At 36.7% G+C, this 14,495-nt stretch overlaps 1 protein-coding gene across 1 annotated transcript in view; it reads left to right on the top strand.

The window, feature by feature from the left end:
• The window catches only part of LOC135087063 (uncharacterized), a 45,244-nt gene that overhangs the window by 14,356 nt on the left and 16,393 nt on the right, over positions 1-14,495 (top strand). The window contains exons 5-7 of the mRNA XM_063981909.1: positions 589-837; positions 2,733-2,878; positions 3,345-3,491. Coding sequence (XP_063837979.1) covers positions 589-837; positions 2,733-2,878; positions 3,345-3,491 — 542 coding nt within the window. The remainder of the gene's footprint in view (positions 1-588; positions 838-2,732; positions 2,879-3,344; positions 3,492-14,495) is intronic.

The raw sequence follows: 14,495 nt of genomic DNA, 5'->3' as shown, positions 1-14,495 counted from the left end.
ACAAGACAACTTTGTTTGTAAGCAGATTTTTACGTTTTGATGCCGTTCAACAAAAGCTTATTTCTGTGTCTACCAAATCAATTTACTTACAGCTAAACACCAGTATTGTTATGTTAAGAGTGTATCGTACGACTGTGTTTATATTAAGAGTGGGAAATGCAAGCAGATCATTTACGAGGTTCATTGGTAAATTGTAATAACTTTTAATAATAAACAATATACATTACAAAAACTTGTTTCATTTACTAATCCTGACTCTACAGTTACAATTCACAATAACGCATCTTACTAGAACCATATTATAATCTCAAAAACGATTAGAAAATGTTTACTGCAATATGAATTTGACAGCTCAAGCAAGACAGCGAGCGACCAAAATGTCAATTTTAGCCGCAGCGAGCGCTGTGTGATCGTTTAGGCTACTCTCTCCACCCGCTTTGCACATAGGACCTTCTAAGAAATATGTATTTACGATTCTAAATCATCAACAAGCTCGTGCTCAAATTGTCAATCTCTTTTTCTCTCGTTTTTTTGCCAGGTAAGTGTCATAAACCGAAGTCAATATTTTTACAAGGAGTTTTCTTCCAGGACTCGTCGTACTTTACAGTGGTGCTAGAGGCTCTAAAGTTGGACTGCCGTGCTCAGGGCAAATGTCTGATGGGGGCCACGGAAATGGGGCAACTTGCCATGGAGTACCTGGACGACAGGAAGTTTGAGGTCAACAAGCTGACCCAGGAGATCAAAGCCAACATGAAGGAGAGAGAGAGGACCCTGAAGTTGGTGCGACGAGAGGTCGCCTTCCTCATAGATTCGTTTCCTGACTTGATTCGGAAAGAGGTAAGGTTTTTTTGAATAGTAGTTCGTTCGTTTCAGCCGAATAACGTCCACTGCTGGATAAAGAAGAGCCTGGATGCGGGCAGCGCAGGACCATTCATTGTGGAAAACCTTGGAGGAGGCCTTTGTCCAGCAGTGGACTACAATAGTAACATAAATAATTAATTAACTGAGGATAGCCAGAGAAAAAAACTTAAATTCTCCATACACCGTGAGTGATATAGCGATTTGAAACCCTGAAAGAATCACTCTTTTCTGCTGCTACAGGTAGAACTAGATTTTTAGCGTTCAGTTATAATCTTAACTCGAACTCCAATCTACAAAGTTAAAAAGTTAATTCTACATAATGTATCTTAATCATGATAACCGCCCTTATATTAACATTGCTGGGAGGATTCTGACTGGACATTCTCTAATAACTTATTCAAAGGATAGGATGGGCGCAAATGCTTTGCCAAAAGGGTACTACAAGGTTCGAGACTATATTGATGACAAGGATGCGTGGTCAGTTCAGTCTGCACATATTTGATGTACTTAAATTTGACTATTCTTACCGTTAGATAATTCCTGGCAATAAGTGGTGACTGAGTTTGTTCCGGCGTTTCTTCTCAGCACTTGCCATATGTTTGTCTCGAAGCGCTGGTAGGGCCCAAAAGATAAGGAGACATGTAAAGTGCCCCATAAGGGCTACCTTTTCTTTTTTTATTATTTTCTATTGACGTTCATAAGTGCCACTTGTGGTCTAAACTGAATAAATATTTTTGATTTTGATTTTGCCCAAGATTTCAATAGGTACATTATTAACACAGAACATGCAAACTCGTTCATGACTTTGTGGAAAATTGTTATTTTAACAATGGTACCGAGTCCCTTCAGCGACTTTTGTCTAATTCTATACCTAAGAGATAGAAATGTCAAACTAGTTTGCTATTCAGAACGCACTGTCTAAAACTAATTTCAAGTTCGACGTTTCTAATTTACCAAACTTAGACATACTTGACGATCTGTTGTAACTACTGAGGTATGCAATTTTGGATCGAAATGAGAGGAATAGACGGGCGTTACCTACGCCCGATTCCCATATTCAATCCTTGTCCAAATCCGGATTACAACTGTCAAATTGTATTCAGTTTTAGATTATATTTCCAAAATTTTCGATGCATTTACACTTTAATATTGTTTAAATAGTCTTATAAACAATATAAAAATGTAAAAACATCAAAAACCGCAGTTATTTTGGCCAAAAACATATTAAAATTTGACAGTTGACAATCCAAATCCGTATAATTTGGATTAGGATTGAATATAGAAATCCAGCAGAATGTAGATTTTTCAATCGCGAAAACCCTCATTGCGAAGGTAATAATGGATACGTCTCGTTTATGTTCATTAAACTTGGATATTCACTTACTGACTTAGGTCTGGAGCGATGCTGCTCAGAATTCTATTCAAACTCAAATGAAGATTCAGACCTCTGATTGGTAGAATTTCAATATAATATTTATCTGCTCAAAGTTTATTGAAATATTTGAAAATAAAATAATATTGGACCGTATTCCCAGTATTTTCCATAGTGAATTTATCGTTTGTAGTATGTGAACAGAAGACTACTCACAAAACATTTTTTTTGAACTAACATAATTAGGTACCTACAAATGACGTCAAACGAGGGTATTTCCACACAAACTCTTAGGCTGAGTTGCTCCATCTTATTTATTTTAACCGTAACATTGACAATAACCAGTGTTTTATGTATGGATACTGACAGATTTTTGACGTTTGTCAAAGTTAAAATAAGATGGCGCAACTCAGCCTTAGAGATACAGCGCTTTGGCAGTTCCTAAAAGTATCTCTCAATTGACCAGGATTTCAAAGTTTTGCTTTTGCTTACTTCGAAGGAAGCGACCAACCTGGATGATTTGTACGAAGATCTGGACGCGGGCAGCCAGCACTCAGTACACTGGGAACTTGAGGAGGTGATGGGCATCTGCAAACGACTCCAGAAGTCCACTCTCGTCCCATCCTTTGAGAGAATATTGCTGAGGTACACGAAACACATTTCCAAATAACTGTATTTCTTCTTGAGATAAGTAAAAAGTTTCTTAACTACAGGTCTAGAGCGCATAGCGTTTCATTTTATTACATTATTTTTGCCCCTGCGTACAAGGTACCCACTGAAAACCAGTGTCTTGGCACTTGGCAGTAAAATGTCAACTGTCAAGATGATACTGAGTGGACCTCTTTGGCAACATTTTTTTTCTCTTTTGTCTTCATTGTTTTTGTACTTTTTTTAGTTGTCAAATAAATATTTTTTCTTTCTTTCTTTCATAGCTGAGCCAGTGTCTGAAGTATGGGAGCACATTCTGAAGTCTGGCTGACGTTCGATGTCACAAAAACACCCTCCCGTGCCGCTCACATGCCTGAGACACTGACTCAGTTATGCACTAGAGTTGTTTACTTGGCTTTTATAATAAAAAAATCTGCTTAATCATTTTTTTTCGTGGGTGTAGGTTAAAAGAACAAACATACCAAACGGAGCGGTTGTTAACTCAATTGACGGTGAATAGCGCGAAGAGAGACGCTCTCATCGAAGATAGGAAGCATGCCTTCTTGATGCTGGATTCATTGAAGAACGTCGGTCAAGAGAAGACGGCACAGTGAGTACTTAGCGTTAGCAATGTTTTTACGAATTGATATTTGATACCGAATTGAGTCACGCAGCCGTCTCATCCCGTGGACATCGTAACAGACGACTCAGAGAGTATATGGTACGGGCATACGGCCTTCCCAAATGATCTGACCAGCGCGAGGAGTGTCTTTGCCTGTGGTAAATTGGAGAGGGCCGTGTTACCTGACTATGATGACAACGTTACACAATCAATATAAATTAACTATAACATGATTAAAATAGACTAAGTAGGAGACTAGGAATTATTTATTTTATTTATTAGGACAACCAACAAGACTTATTTAATATTATGAAAAATACTGATATACAAGATGAAACTTGACGACCAAATAAATATATTTGATTTGATTTGATTTGACCACCGTCATTTCAACTTACTGCGACTTCTTAGATTTCTGTCTCATCTCTAAGCCTGGCTTTAGTCAGATATTTTATTAGATGCTATAATACACGGTAACATACTTAAATACTATTTTTATAAATACATAGTTACTTCATATAGAAAAAACCCAGACCAATACAAACAAAAATAGCCTTCGCCTGTGTTGTGATTGTGAAAGAATTTGTCGTTGATGATCGTTCGAGAATCTGTTCGTGGGAATAGTCTTCATTTAGAAGCATCCGGCTTATTTATCAGAAATCGTATATGAATCCCTATAGAATGACATAATTAAGTTATTCTCCGAATTGTAACCTACGCATTCTCTGAATTCTTTAACGATGTAAAGTTTTTAGGTTGTTCTCGGATGTAATGAAATGGACATGAAAATACTACGTTTTACCTAGTTTTACCTAGTTTTACCTAGTATTAAACGTGTTATCTGTAGTTTTACCTTTCTAGAACTACACTCGCGAGCAAAAGTATAGAATCACCCGATTAGTTCCAAACGATTGTAAGAACTAAATTAATAGAAGATAAATGAAATACCACTCACTGATTGATCACGAAATCTCGGAAACTATACTTAACACCTACAAACTTGAAAGGCAGGTTAGACTCCATATAGCGAAGACATCACAAACCAGTTTTACAATATCTTGTGTAGTTTTTAATATAGGGTGTTTTTTTTAGAGGTACAACTTTAAAATGAAATAAAATATGTAAAAATATGTTTGATTTACATGGTTTTGTTTAAAAGATGTTCTTATGCCATTTATGCTTCATAATTATTTCGGGCCTAAGGGCGGCACGGTTGGCTCAAATGTAGCGCAATCGAGATGTCCAATTTTGAATTTCTTTTTCGAGCAACTGGGGCCATACATTGGCAATAACGCGACGAATGTTTGCATTGAATTCCGTAGTTTATCTTCGCAGTAGTGGACTTCACGTATCCCAAGAGAAAATAATCCATAGGTGTGAGATCACCCGATTGTGGAGGCAAATTCAAAGATCCATTACGTGAAATTATGCGCTCATCGAATGTTTCCCGCAATAAATTGAATGTGTCGCGTGCTAGTTGGATGGTAACACTATCATGTTGAAACCATAGCTCTTCCATGTCAATATCATTCATCTGAGGAATAAAAAGTTACGAAAATTACGTCGACCGTAATATGGACGTTTGTATGGAAAACTGAACCATGATTTTCAAAATACATTTTTGCGCAAGCGTTGTGCCGAAGTAATTCTATTTAATTATGAAATGGCAAAACATACTGACCACAAATGTACCACCAACTATCAAATATTAACTGTCACAAGATGCAGTCTAAGCAATTTAAAATTGTATTCCTCCAAAAAACACCCTTTATTATGTGGTTGTACCAAATGTATGGAAGCTGGAAACATTGAATTTTCGGATAGATCTAGTTTACTTTGTAATCTATTATTGGTACCATTTGAAAGAGCTCGTGAAGCACTTTCAGGATCAGTAACCAGTTTTTCGATATCTTGTATAGTTTAGAAATAATCGAGTGAGATCACTTATCGTTTCCACCCTGTATAGGTAACCAATATAGTAAAATAACTAGTCTATTTGAAATTTGGACTAATACCTCATGAACAAACTAAATTTGAAAAATATACTAGTAATGTGGAGCAAGCCTAATAATTTATCAGTTCAATGTAGAGGAAATCCAGACAACACCATTACTCTCAACGAGTATTCTTTATGTACTCTGTAATAAAGTTCAAATTCACGATCAATCTTCACAACGTATTTCGTGTAAATGTACAAGGGGTAACAGTGGACGTCATTTGCCTGAAACGACGTAAAAGGGGTTACTATTGTAAAGCTAAATAAGCCTACAGGACACGTAATAAAGATCAAATTAAAAAATGCTCTTTCCACCACCCCATCCCCCCCACTGCCAGTGAAGCCCATATATTTTTGTCCCCTCGCCGTTAGATGTCGCTCTCTTATTTTACGTTACCGTTGTATGTATTAACTACGCTATAAAGTCCAAATTCCAAATCTTCTCAACGTATTTCGTGCATTTGTATACAAGAGGTTACTACTTTAAAGGTAAATATGCCTACTGTCTAAAGCATTAAATATCAAATTTGAAACCCACCCCACAATTCTAGTCTCACCCTTAGATGTATGTTTATGTTCATTTGGTGAATCTTTGTCCCTTCGCCGTTAGATGTCACTCTCTGGTTTTGACTCGCGATATCATTTGATTTTTTCCTGTTTTATAAGACGAAACTGAACATAGAGCAAATAATTATTAGCAATAATCTATCACGCACATTACTCAGCCTTTGAAATTGCATCCGAGGTCGGGACACCGTTCTGGTGCCTTGTCCAGGATAGTATAAATTTTTGGAAGTCCTGTACCTAATGGTAACGGGACATTAAAAGATTATGTTATCATTCTGTCGAGAACAGATTGAACTCATGCATGCATGCGACACAGCGATATTAGCTCTCCGTGTGTATGATTTCTTTTTGTTCCTGGTTACTACAAAATATATTATTTGCCTCTGACCTGGTGATTCGCGTGCGTAACTGGACTACAATGCCAAAATAATATGTTTCACTGCGTTTGTATGGTCTAGTAACTTCCTATGTATTACAAAAAGGTGTATGTAAGTTCATAACAGTTGTATGGTAGCCATAGTAACTTATCTTATGCTTTGATTAGCTTAGGCCTAGCCTTTGCACAGTGTGATATAATATTCATTACGGATATTATTTTCCAATCGGTGTAGATTCAATAGGGGTAATATGCCAGATCCGATGTAGGCGTGCACAAACAGATGAGTTTTTCAGTAATTAAAATAGGTATTGTTCCAAATGTTTAGAAAGCACTTGCGATGGATTTGTGGTGTTTTGATAAAGTAATTTCCTTTGAAGTGGACTCGAATTATTTCTCGAATCCGAGTTGTGCCAATGTTGAAACATTTGCTGGCTTTAATTTATTATAGTGATCTTAAAATATTAGATCGTGGAGTACCTACGGAGTATTTTGACAAATCAAAAATGTTTCATTTGATTGCAAAGGATGTTTTATTGATAAACTTAGTTTTAGTTTTTTATTTACTTTTGTAAGCCTACATACCTACTTTTGTAACTCTACATTCGACGAATGACATGATCTCATCTCTGACAATGAATGATCTATCAACAGTACATTTCCATGCAATACGATTTAAACATATCAACCTTTCTTATCGTAATAATATAGGTAAATAGGTAGTATGTTTAAATTATCGGTTTAGGATACTCTTTTTTTATTTTCAGTGGCTTTTTAAACACGTACGTTTTTTATAAACGGAAACCAGCCGAATTCAGGTCACCATGGTGATCGAATTATAGAATAGGGAAATACAAAAAACATAACCCACCTTCTGGCGCAGTCGGGTAAAAATATGATTAAGAACGTTAAAGAAAAGTTGTTCCAGAGTATGTATTTTAGTCCAGCTGTCAGATTCACATGGAACGATATTGTATGTCCAGAAGCGGGAACTATTGACTGCCAAACTTTAAGGTTGATGCCGACCCCTTCACTATTGTTCGGAACTCTATGTGAAAACGAAGCGAATGTAGAGCTCGTGCGTGACACAAATAAAAAACATTAAGTTAATTTTATTTTTGGATTTCAACTGCAGATGTAATTTTATTAGTAAAAAAGAAACATACTTTGGCATTTTCACTGGCACCTAACAAAGTTTAAGGTAGATGTGTCATTTATAATAAGTAATGTACGGTATATACAGTGAAATTATAGAAGTCCGCAATTTCTGCCATCAAATATTTAAGTATTGATCGGTTAGACCTCGACAACAATATTAACTTTTAATACACCATGATAAGGTTGAAAATGGAGATCATGCGAATTTTCTTGGTTTAATCACAGAATAATAATAAGTACTACGTACAGAAGTTTTACTTCGCGAAGGTATTTAAAAAAATGTATGCTCAATGTCATTAACAATATGGTGTAATTTAGCCTGTGTCAAGAGTCAAGCACCATTTTGTTGACAAACGTCAGTGATCGGCACTGCGCCGAAGCTATAGGGCTGACTTCGGTCAAATTATGTGACGTGAGGTACCAAACTGCGGAAAATGGCGGAGGAAATACATGATTTAGCATGAATTATCATGAATAATATTAACTACTTATTTACCTCTCAGTGTCTTGAGGCAACTTAAAAAAGTACATTCTGTGTTTTTATTATTATTTAGGCAGTTAAATACTGCACAGTATTTAGTACACCATTTTCTTTATTTTCTTCCATCATACACAAGAATACGCGTGCGTGAGTCAATGTTCGCTCGTATGTGAGGCCTTGTCGAATAGTATCCTGTAGGTGGGCATCGTGCGTGTTTTGTTTTTGATGTAAACTCGCGGAGATGAACAGGCCTGGTTTAATGAACAAATTATGTATTGTGGGAAAGAGTTACTGCTGTGCAGTTGATAAGCGCCGAGGCGCATATTTGTAATCGATCTATCGCCATAATAACTGATACCTATATTGCAATAAATTATGGAGATACAGAAATAGTTGAATAGATACAGAAATTGTTTTATGTCACTGTAGACTCGTAGCTCGCCGTCGCTGTGATGAACTACATATAAAACAGGTGTAAAATCGCTCGTAGCATAAGCTAGCGTTCGTAGCGTCGTAGTTACTACGAAGTGCTTTCAAGTTAACGGGGCTAGCCGAGAGTGCATCCCTATAATTCTGTTATCACTGTATGTGAAAGAAACTATGGCAGTCACTTTATGATGGATCTTTTGACGTGTGCGCTCTTACTAAGTGCAAATTGACAGCTAAATGTATGGTGCTACTGCCGTTGTCTTCTTGAAAACTCAATGAAAGCTACATACATTAGTTGATAAGAAACTTGGCTAGCGCCATCGAGTAATAAAATTTATGCCTTTAAGTATTTTTTTTACATCTGAGAATGAGATGGAGAGATGAGACAATGTTATACTGGCTAATTCCATGATATTTTTAATTTATTGACATGAATTCGTAACTTTGCGTAAACATTATTCATTGCTCGTGGTTGTACAATTATAATTTGAATTTAATCCTTTCCTTAATTTCTCTCATTCATCCATAACTTTATGCATCTTAATTATTTCCAATCACGTTCATTATAATGCCTGATAAAATCTAATTTGATCATTTTAGCTGCTTTACGTTTTTCCAATATTATAAAAAAACGTATTTAATTTCTTGAATCCCTCACATGTAAAAGATATCGCAAAATTCACTAGCTGAAAATCCTTTATAACAACTACAAAAAGATTCCAGCTTTTTTCAGATTCCATTAGAAATATTTTTTATTTTAAAAGCTATGGATTTTTGCTATAAAGAAAATATTTTTGTTTTTCAACAAAGGTGCTTTATCCCATTGCTTGCGATAGTAAGTAAGATATTTGAAGAGGGTTTATAACAAAAGAGAAAACATGTCATACAATGTTTTTCTATCGAATGTATTTAATGATTGAAGTTTATTACCCAGCCGGTACTGTACAACAATCTACGAGTATAGTACATTAGTACCTATTAACAACCACATAGATGCTACCGTATAACTTGATTTGCTGTCGTTCGTACTAGTTTTTTTAACCCCGCAGTTTCCCAGCTCTTTTTAACCTTTAACCGACGACGTGCGGTCTCACAGACCGCTCCGGTTTTTGAAATTTCTGGATTGCAATGTTCTACTTACTCCCATGTCCCAAGTGTCTCAGTACCTTCGAGTTTAGCTGCCCAAACGCCATTACAGGTAGTGGTTACATCGATGAGGGCAGTTTTAATATGATAATTCGATTTAAAGTTCAACAGCGGTCTGTGGGACCGCACGTCGCAGACTACGTGACATTTTTGTACCATACTAAAACTTGCGTTTTTGTTTTAGACGACTCATTTGTCGTAAAAATGATGGATCCTGGGCCACCACAACCTAGGAAAAGACATTTCCTAATGATATATATTGATATTTGGACATAATATTATGTAAAAGATGGTAGTCTGTAAAAAATACCGCGAAATGGGCGGTAAAGCAAACAGTGACATGTATTTTAGGCTCTGACATGCCAAATCAGCCTGATGTCATTGCACCAGCTGCAAAAAAGACGTACATTTTAGTCCACCTAAATTGAAAACTAAATTATCTTACAGGTGTTACCTATGCATACCGGAAATGCTTGGCATACGGTAAAAAAAAATGTCCTGATTGTGCCTAATGTTTACCCTACGTCAAAAATTTTTTTGTGCATGTAATGTACGTGTCATTTATTTTTATTTTATTCATAATGTTCACTATATTTAGGAAGGAGTATAGTTTTTCTTGCTTTGATTAAAACTTACAAGTTATATAGGTTTTTATGAGCTCTAGTGTTATTTCAATAATATTAAGCGTCAAAAAAGTTTAAGCCATATTTAAATAAATAATATACATTGATTCCTCACAAATTATACGTATGTTTATTTATAATACTATAATGTTCTCAAAAAATATAAAATCAATATACTTTTATACAAAAAATGATTACTTTTTGAGTAAACAGTATAGCGGTCCCACAGACCGCACGTCGCAGACGGCGTGACAAAAAAATCACGTCGTCGGTTAAAGGTTAATCCTGGTTTCGCTGGAACTCGAAAGTATGCGGTAACTTAGAGCGAAGAAATTAATTCGTTTTTTGCGCCGCCCGCCCTGGTACATCAAGTTCAGGCCGACAAGTCTCACGGCGGCCATTTTGTTTACCTTGCATAGAGCGGGGCAGTTGATTTTGACTTTAACACTTTTTTGTTGTATGTCCTTAAAAATGACGTAGAAAATGACTCAATCACAAAGTTAGTGACAGAGCCAACATTATGCTAAACGGTACACATTTTAGCATTTAATTTGTTTGAATATTAAAAGGTTAGTTATGTATGAGTCAATGGACAGATCTTGTGATCCGACATCCAATAAGTTTCTCTTATGAGTATTTATGCAATTTGTTGGTTTAGTCGTATTCAAAAAGATTTAATCAAAGTTGAGTAAGCACTACCTACTTACGTAAAGTGTATTTAATTCTGCACAGTCTTTAAAATTGGGTATAATACACTTGACTCATGCAACCTGTATAAAGCAAAGCGGATCGTGTATCCAAATTCAATTTCCACTTTGAAATGGAAATTGGTGGTGACTCCGCATCCAGACAGTGGCAACTTTCATTATGTTCTGGTGGTAAATTAAATGCCACTCTGTGTGTGCAGGTGTTTGCTCCTAAATGAATTGGGCCGCCCGCGCCCGCTGCATAGTACATAAGCGCCACTTGAATTAGAATTTGTAGGACATAACCAATTTTCCTTGTACGTATAGCGAATGGAGATATTACATACACTGGTTGTTTAAATAGTAATTATTGACATGAATATGGCTTTTAAAGTTAACACACTTACGCCCGTATTCAAAAACATTACTATGAGGTCTCACAGTGCGCGTGGACGCACAAGGTGACATACGAACCAATCACAGAGCTCTATTCAACGCTGTGCTGCTCAAGCATCGTTTGTGAATACGGGGGTTACTCAAAAAGCAAGTTTTTCTCTCGTCTTTAGAACTGCATTAAGTTTGATCTCTTTTTTCATACGGTAGTTTCAAAAAACAACCATTTTCTGACTCTCACACGCCTTTATTTAGTCCAGTCATTTAAGCTTAAATTAGGACCTAATTTAAGCTACCTAATTATTAGGTAAGAATCTCGGAATTCGAGATACCCAGCTGTAAGTCTGTAAATACTTAGTTGTATATTGACACCCTAAAAGTTGTCTCAAAACCTACATATGGTAGGGTGTAAGCAACTATTAAATTTTAAGGTCAAAGGTCACAAAAATCGTTTTTTTGCGCTTTTTTTGGAAATATCTCATTTCCTATGGGTTTTTGCTATTTGTATTTATTATCAATATTGTAGAATACAAAATTCTCTACAAATTCTGTTAAAAAAATTTTTTATACGGTTAACTGTTTTCGAGATAGAGGGCGGCCGCTAGTACTTATAAATAAATCTGTAGAGAGGTCAATTCTGTACATGAAATATATTTTCAAAATAACTATCAGGGGGTGATTAGTGATCGATACTGATGCCAAAAATGCAATCAGTAAAATTTTTGTCTGTCTGTCTGTCCGTCTGTATGTTCCTTATAGAAACAAAAACTACTCGACGGATTTAATACAATTATTCTTCATACTCCTGGGCAGGTTATAGTATACTTAGGAATTCCCATGGGAACAGGAATTAGCGGGAAAATCCTTTTGTATGAAAAATCTAAACCGCTTAAGTTAGACGCTTGAAATTTGGCATGTAGGTACCTTAGTAAACTTAAAGCTTAGTTACAACAAGGAATTCCCGAAATTCCCATGGGAACGGGAATTAGCGGGAAAATCCTTTTGTATGAAAAATCTAAACCGCTTAAGTTGACCTGAAGTGATGCAGTGACCGCGCGCTCTCCGCCCTCTATCTCGAAAACGGTTCAACGTATAAAAAATTTTTTTAAACAAAATTTGTAAAGAATTTTGTATTCTACAATATTGATAATAAATACAAATAGCAAAAAACCCATAGGAAATGAGATATTTCTAAAAAAAGCGCAAAAAACCGATTTTTGTGACCGTTGACCTTGAAATTTAATAGTTGCTTACACCCTACCATATGTAGGTTTTGAGACAACTTTTAGGGTGTCAATATACAAGTATTTACAGACTTACAGCTGGGTATCTCGAATTCCGAGGTGAACTTACTATAATGACTGGACTATATTGACGTAACAAGGCTCAGGTTACATGGATGTAGCGGTGTCACTGCATTTAGTATGTGTGTCATGTAGTAAGTATTAAGTGTTCGATAACTCTAAAGTCTAGGCTAGTCTGTGTCCCTGAAGGCTTTCAATGACGAACTCATTAGGTACATGCCACTGATTTTAGTAAACAACTTTTCATCATTGACGTATTAAGACATAGCGGCTCCTCATTAATATGTAAAGCACTATCGCGTCTTTAAAATCAATAAATCGTTCGTTTTAGAACATTCTAAATGGAAAGTTTTGTTATAGGTCTTCTTTACACACTGCGATTTACTCCAGCACTTACAAAGTGCTTCTTTAGAATCTTTAGTGATTGTCATTCAATGCCAATCAATAGGACTTGTTGAAATTACATTTTGCTTAATTGGCTTCGGACCTACTCGTAAGTGGCAGATGAAATAACAAACTAATTAACTACATAAAATTTTGACCCTTTCAGTTTAATTCGAATTCAAAGATAAATCTTTTGCTTTAAAGTCTAACTCTTACTTTGCATGTACTTCTTTTGTGATCACTGTGACAACAATCTGACCTTAATTTGTCAGACACAGATTGTATTCATTAATTTTGCAACAGCACGAAGATTTGGAAGGTTGAATAATACAGACAGTTGTAGGGGATACGGTGAGCTGCATCTGTAGGACGATCTCATAAGTTAGGCAAACTTTTGGCGGCGTTGTGTAGATAACGCCAAATTGAAATGGACGATAGGATGACCGTATCTATATCTTATAGAGGTTTAGCTGCATCTATTACATCGGTCGACAAAAAAAAATTTTTTTTTTGCGCATGGATTTTACTTATTATATTCTGATTATATAAGCAAATTTATACAACGTGTCCCAAAATTCAAGGATAAGCCGACGCCACAGGACGGACATAGTCATGACTACTTTAGGAAAAATAAGGAAAAAAATCTATCTCAATTATTTTTTTCATCATCATCATCATTTCAGCCACAGGACGTCCACTGCTGAACATAGGCCTCCCCCAATGCTTTCCATGTTGATCGATTGGTAGCGGCCTGCGTCCAGCGCTTCCCTGCTACCTTTACGATGTCGTCGGTCCACCTTGTAGGTGGACGTCCCACGCTGCGTTTTCCGGTACGCGGCCTCCATTCCAGAACCTTTCTGCCCCATCGGCCGTCAGTTCTGCGTACTATGTGCCCTGCCCATTGCCACTTCAGCTTGCTAATACGTCGGGCTATGTCAGCGACTTTGGTTCGTTTACGGATCTCCTCATTTCTGATTCGATCTCGCAAAGAAACACCAAGCATAGCCCTCTCCATAGCACGCTGTGCAACTTTGAACTTCTGTATAAGGCCTACAGTGAGAGGCCACGTTTCCGAGCCATAAGTTATCACTGGTAACACACATTGGTTATACACTCTAGTCTTCAGGCATTGAGGTAATTTGGACGAAAAGATGTTGCGTAGTTTCCCAAACGCTGCCCAGCCGAGTTGGATTCGACGATTGACTTCCTTCTCGAAATTGGACCTACCTAGCTGAATCGTTTGTCCAAGGTAGACATACTTGTCGACAATCTCGAGAATTGAGCTCCCAACTGAAACTGGGTAGGGCGTAACATGGACATTCGACATAAGCTTCGTTTTGTCCATGTTCATCCTCAGGCCTACCTGTTGGGAAACTCGATTAAGGTCTTCGAGCATTGTGCCAAGATCTTCCAACGATTCTGCCATGACCACAATATCGTCGGCAAACC

Source organism: Ostrinia nubilalis, chromosome Z, assembly GCF_963855985.1.
Source record: "Ostrinia nubilalis chromosome Z, ilOstNubi1.1, whole genome shotgun sequence".
Taxonomy (NCBI): domain Eukaryota; kingdom Metazoa; phylum Arthropoda; class Insecta; order Lepidoptera; family Crambidae; genus Ostrinia; species Ostrinia nubilalis.
The sequence above is the reverse complement of the archived record's forward strand: the minus strand, read 5'-3'. Positions and strand labels throughout refer to the sequence as shown.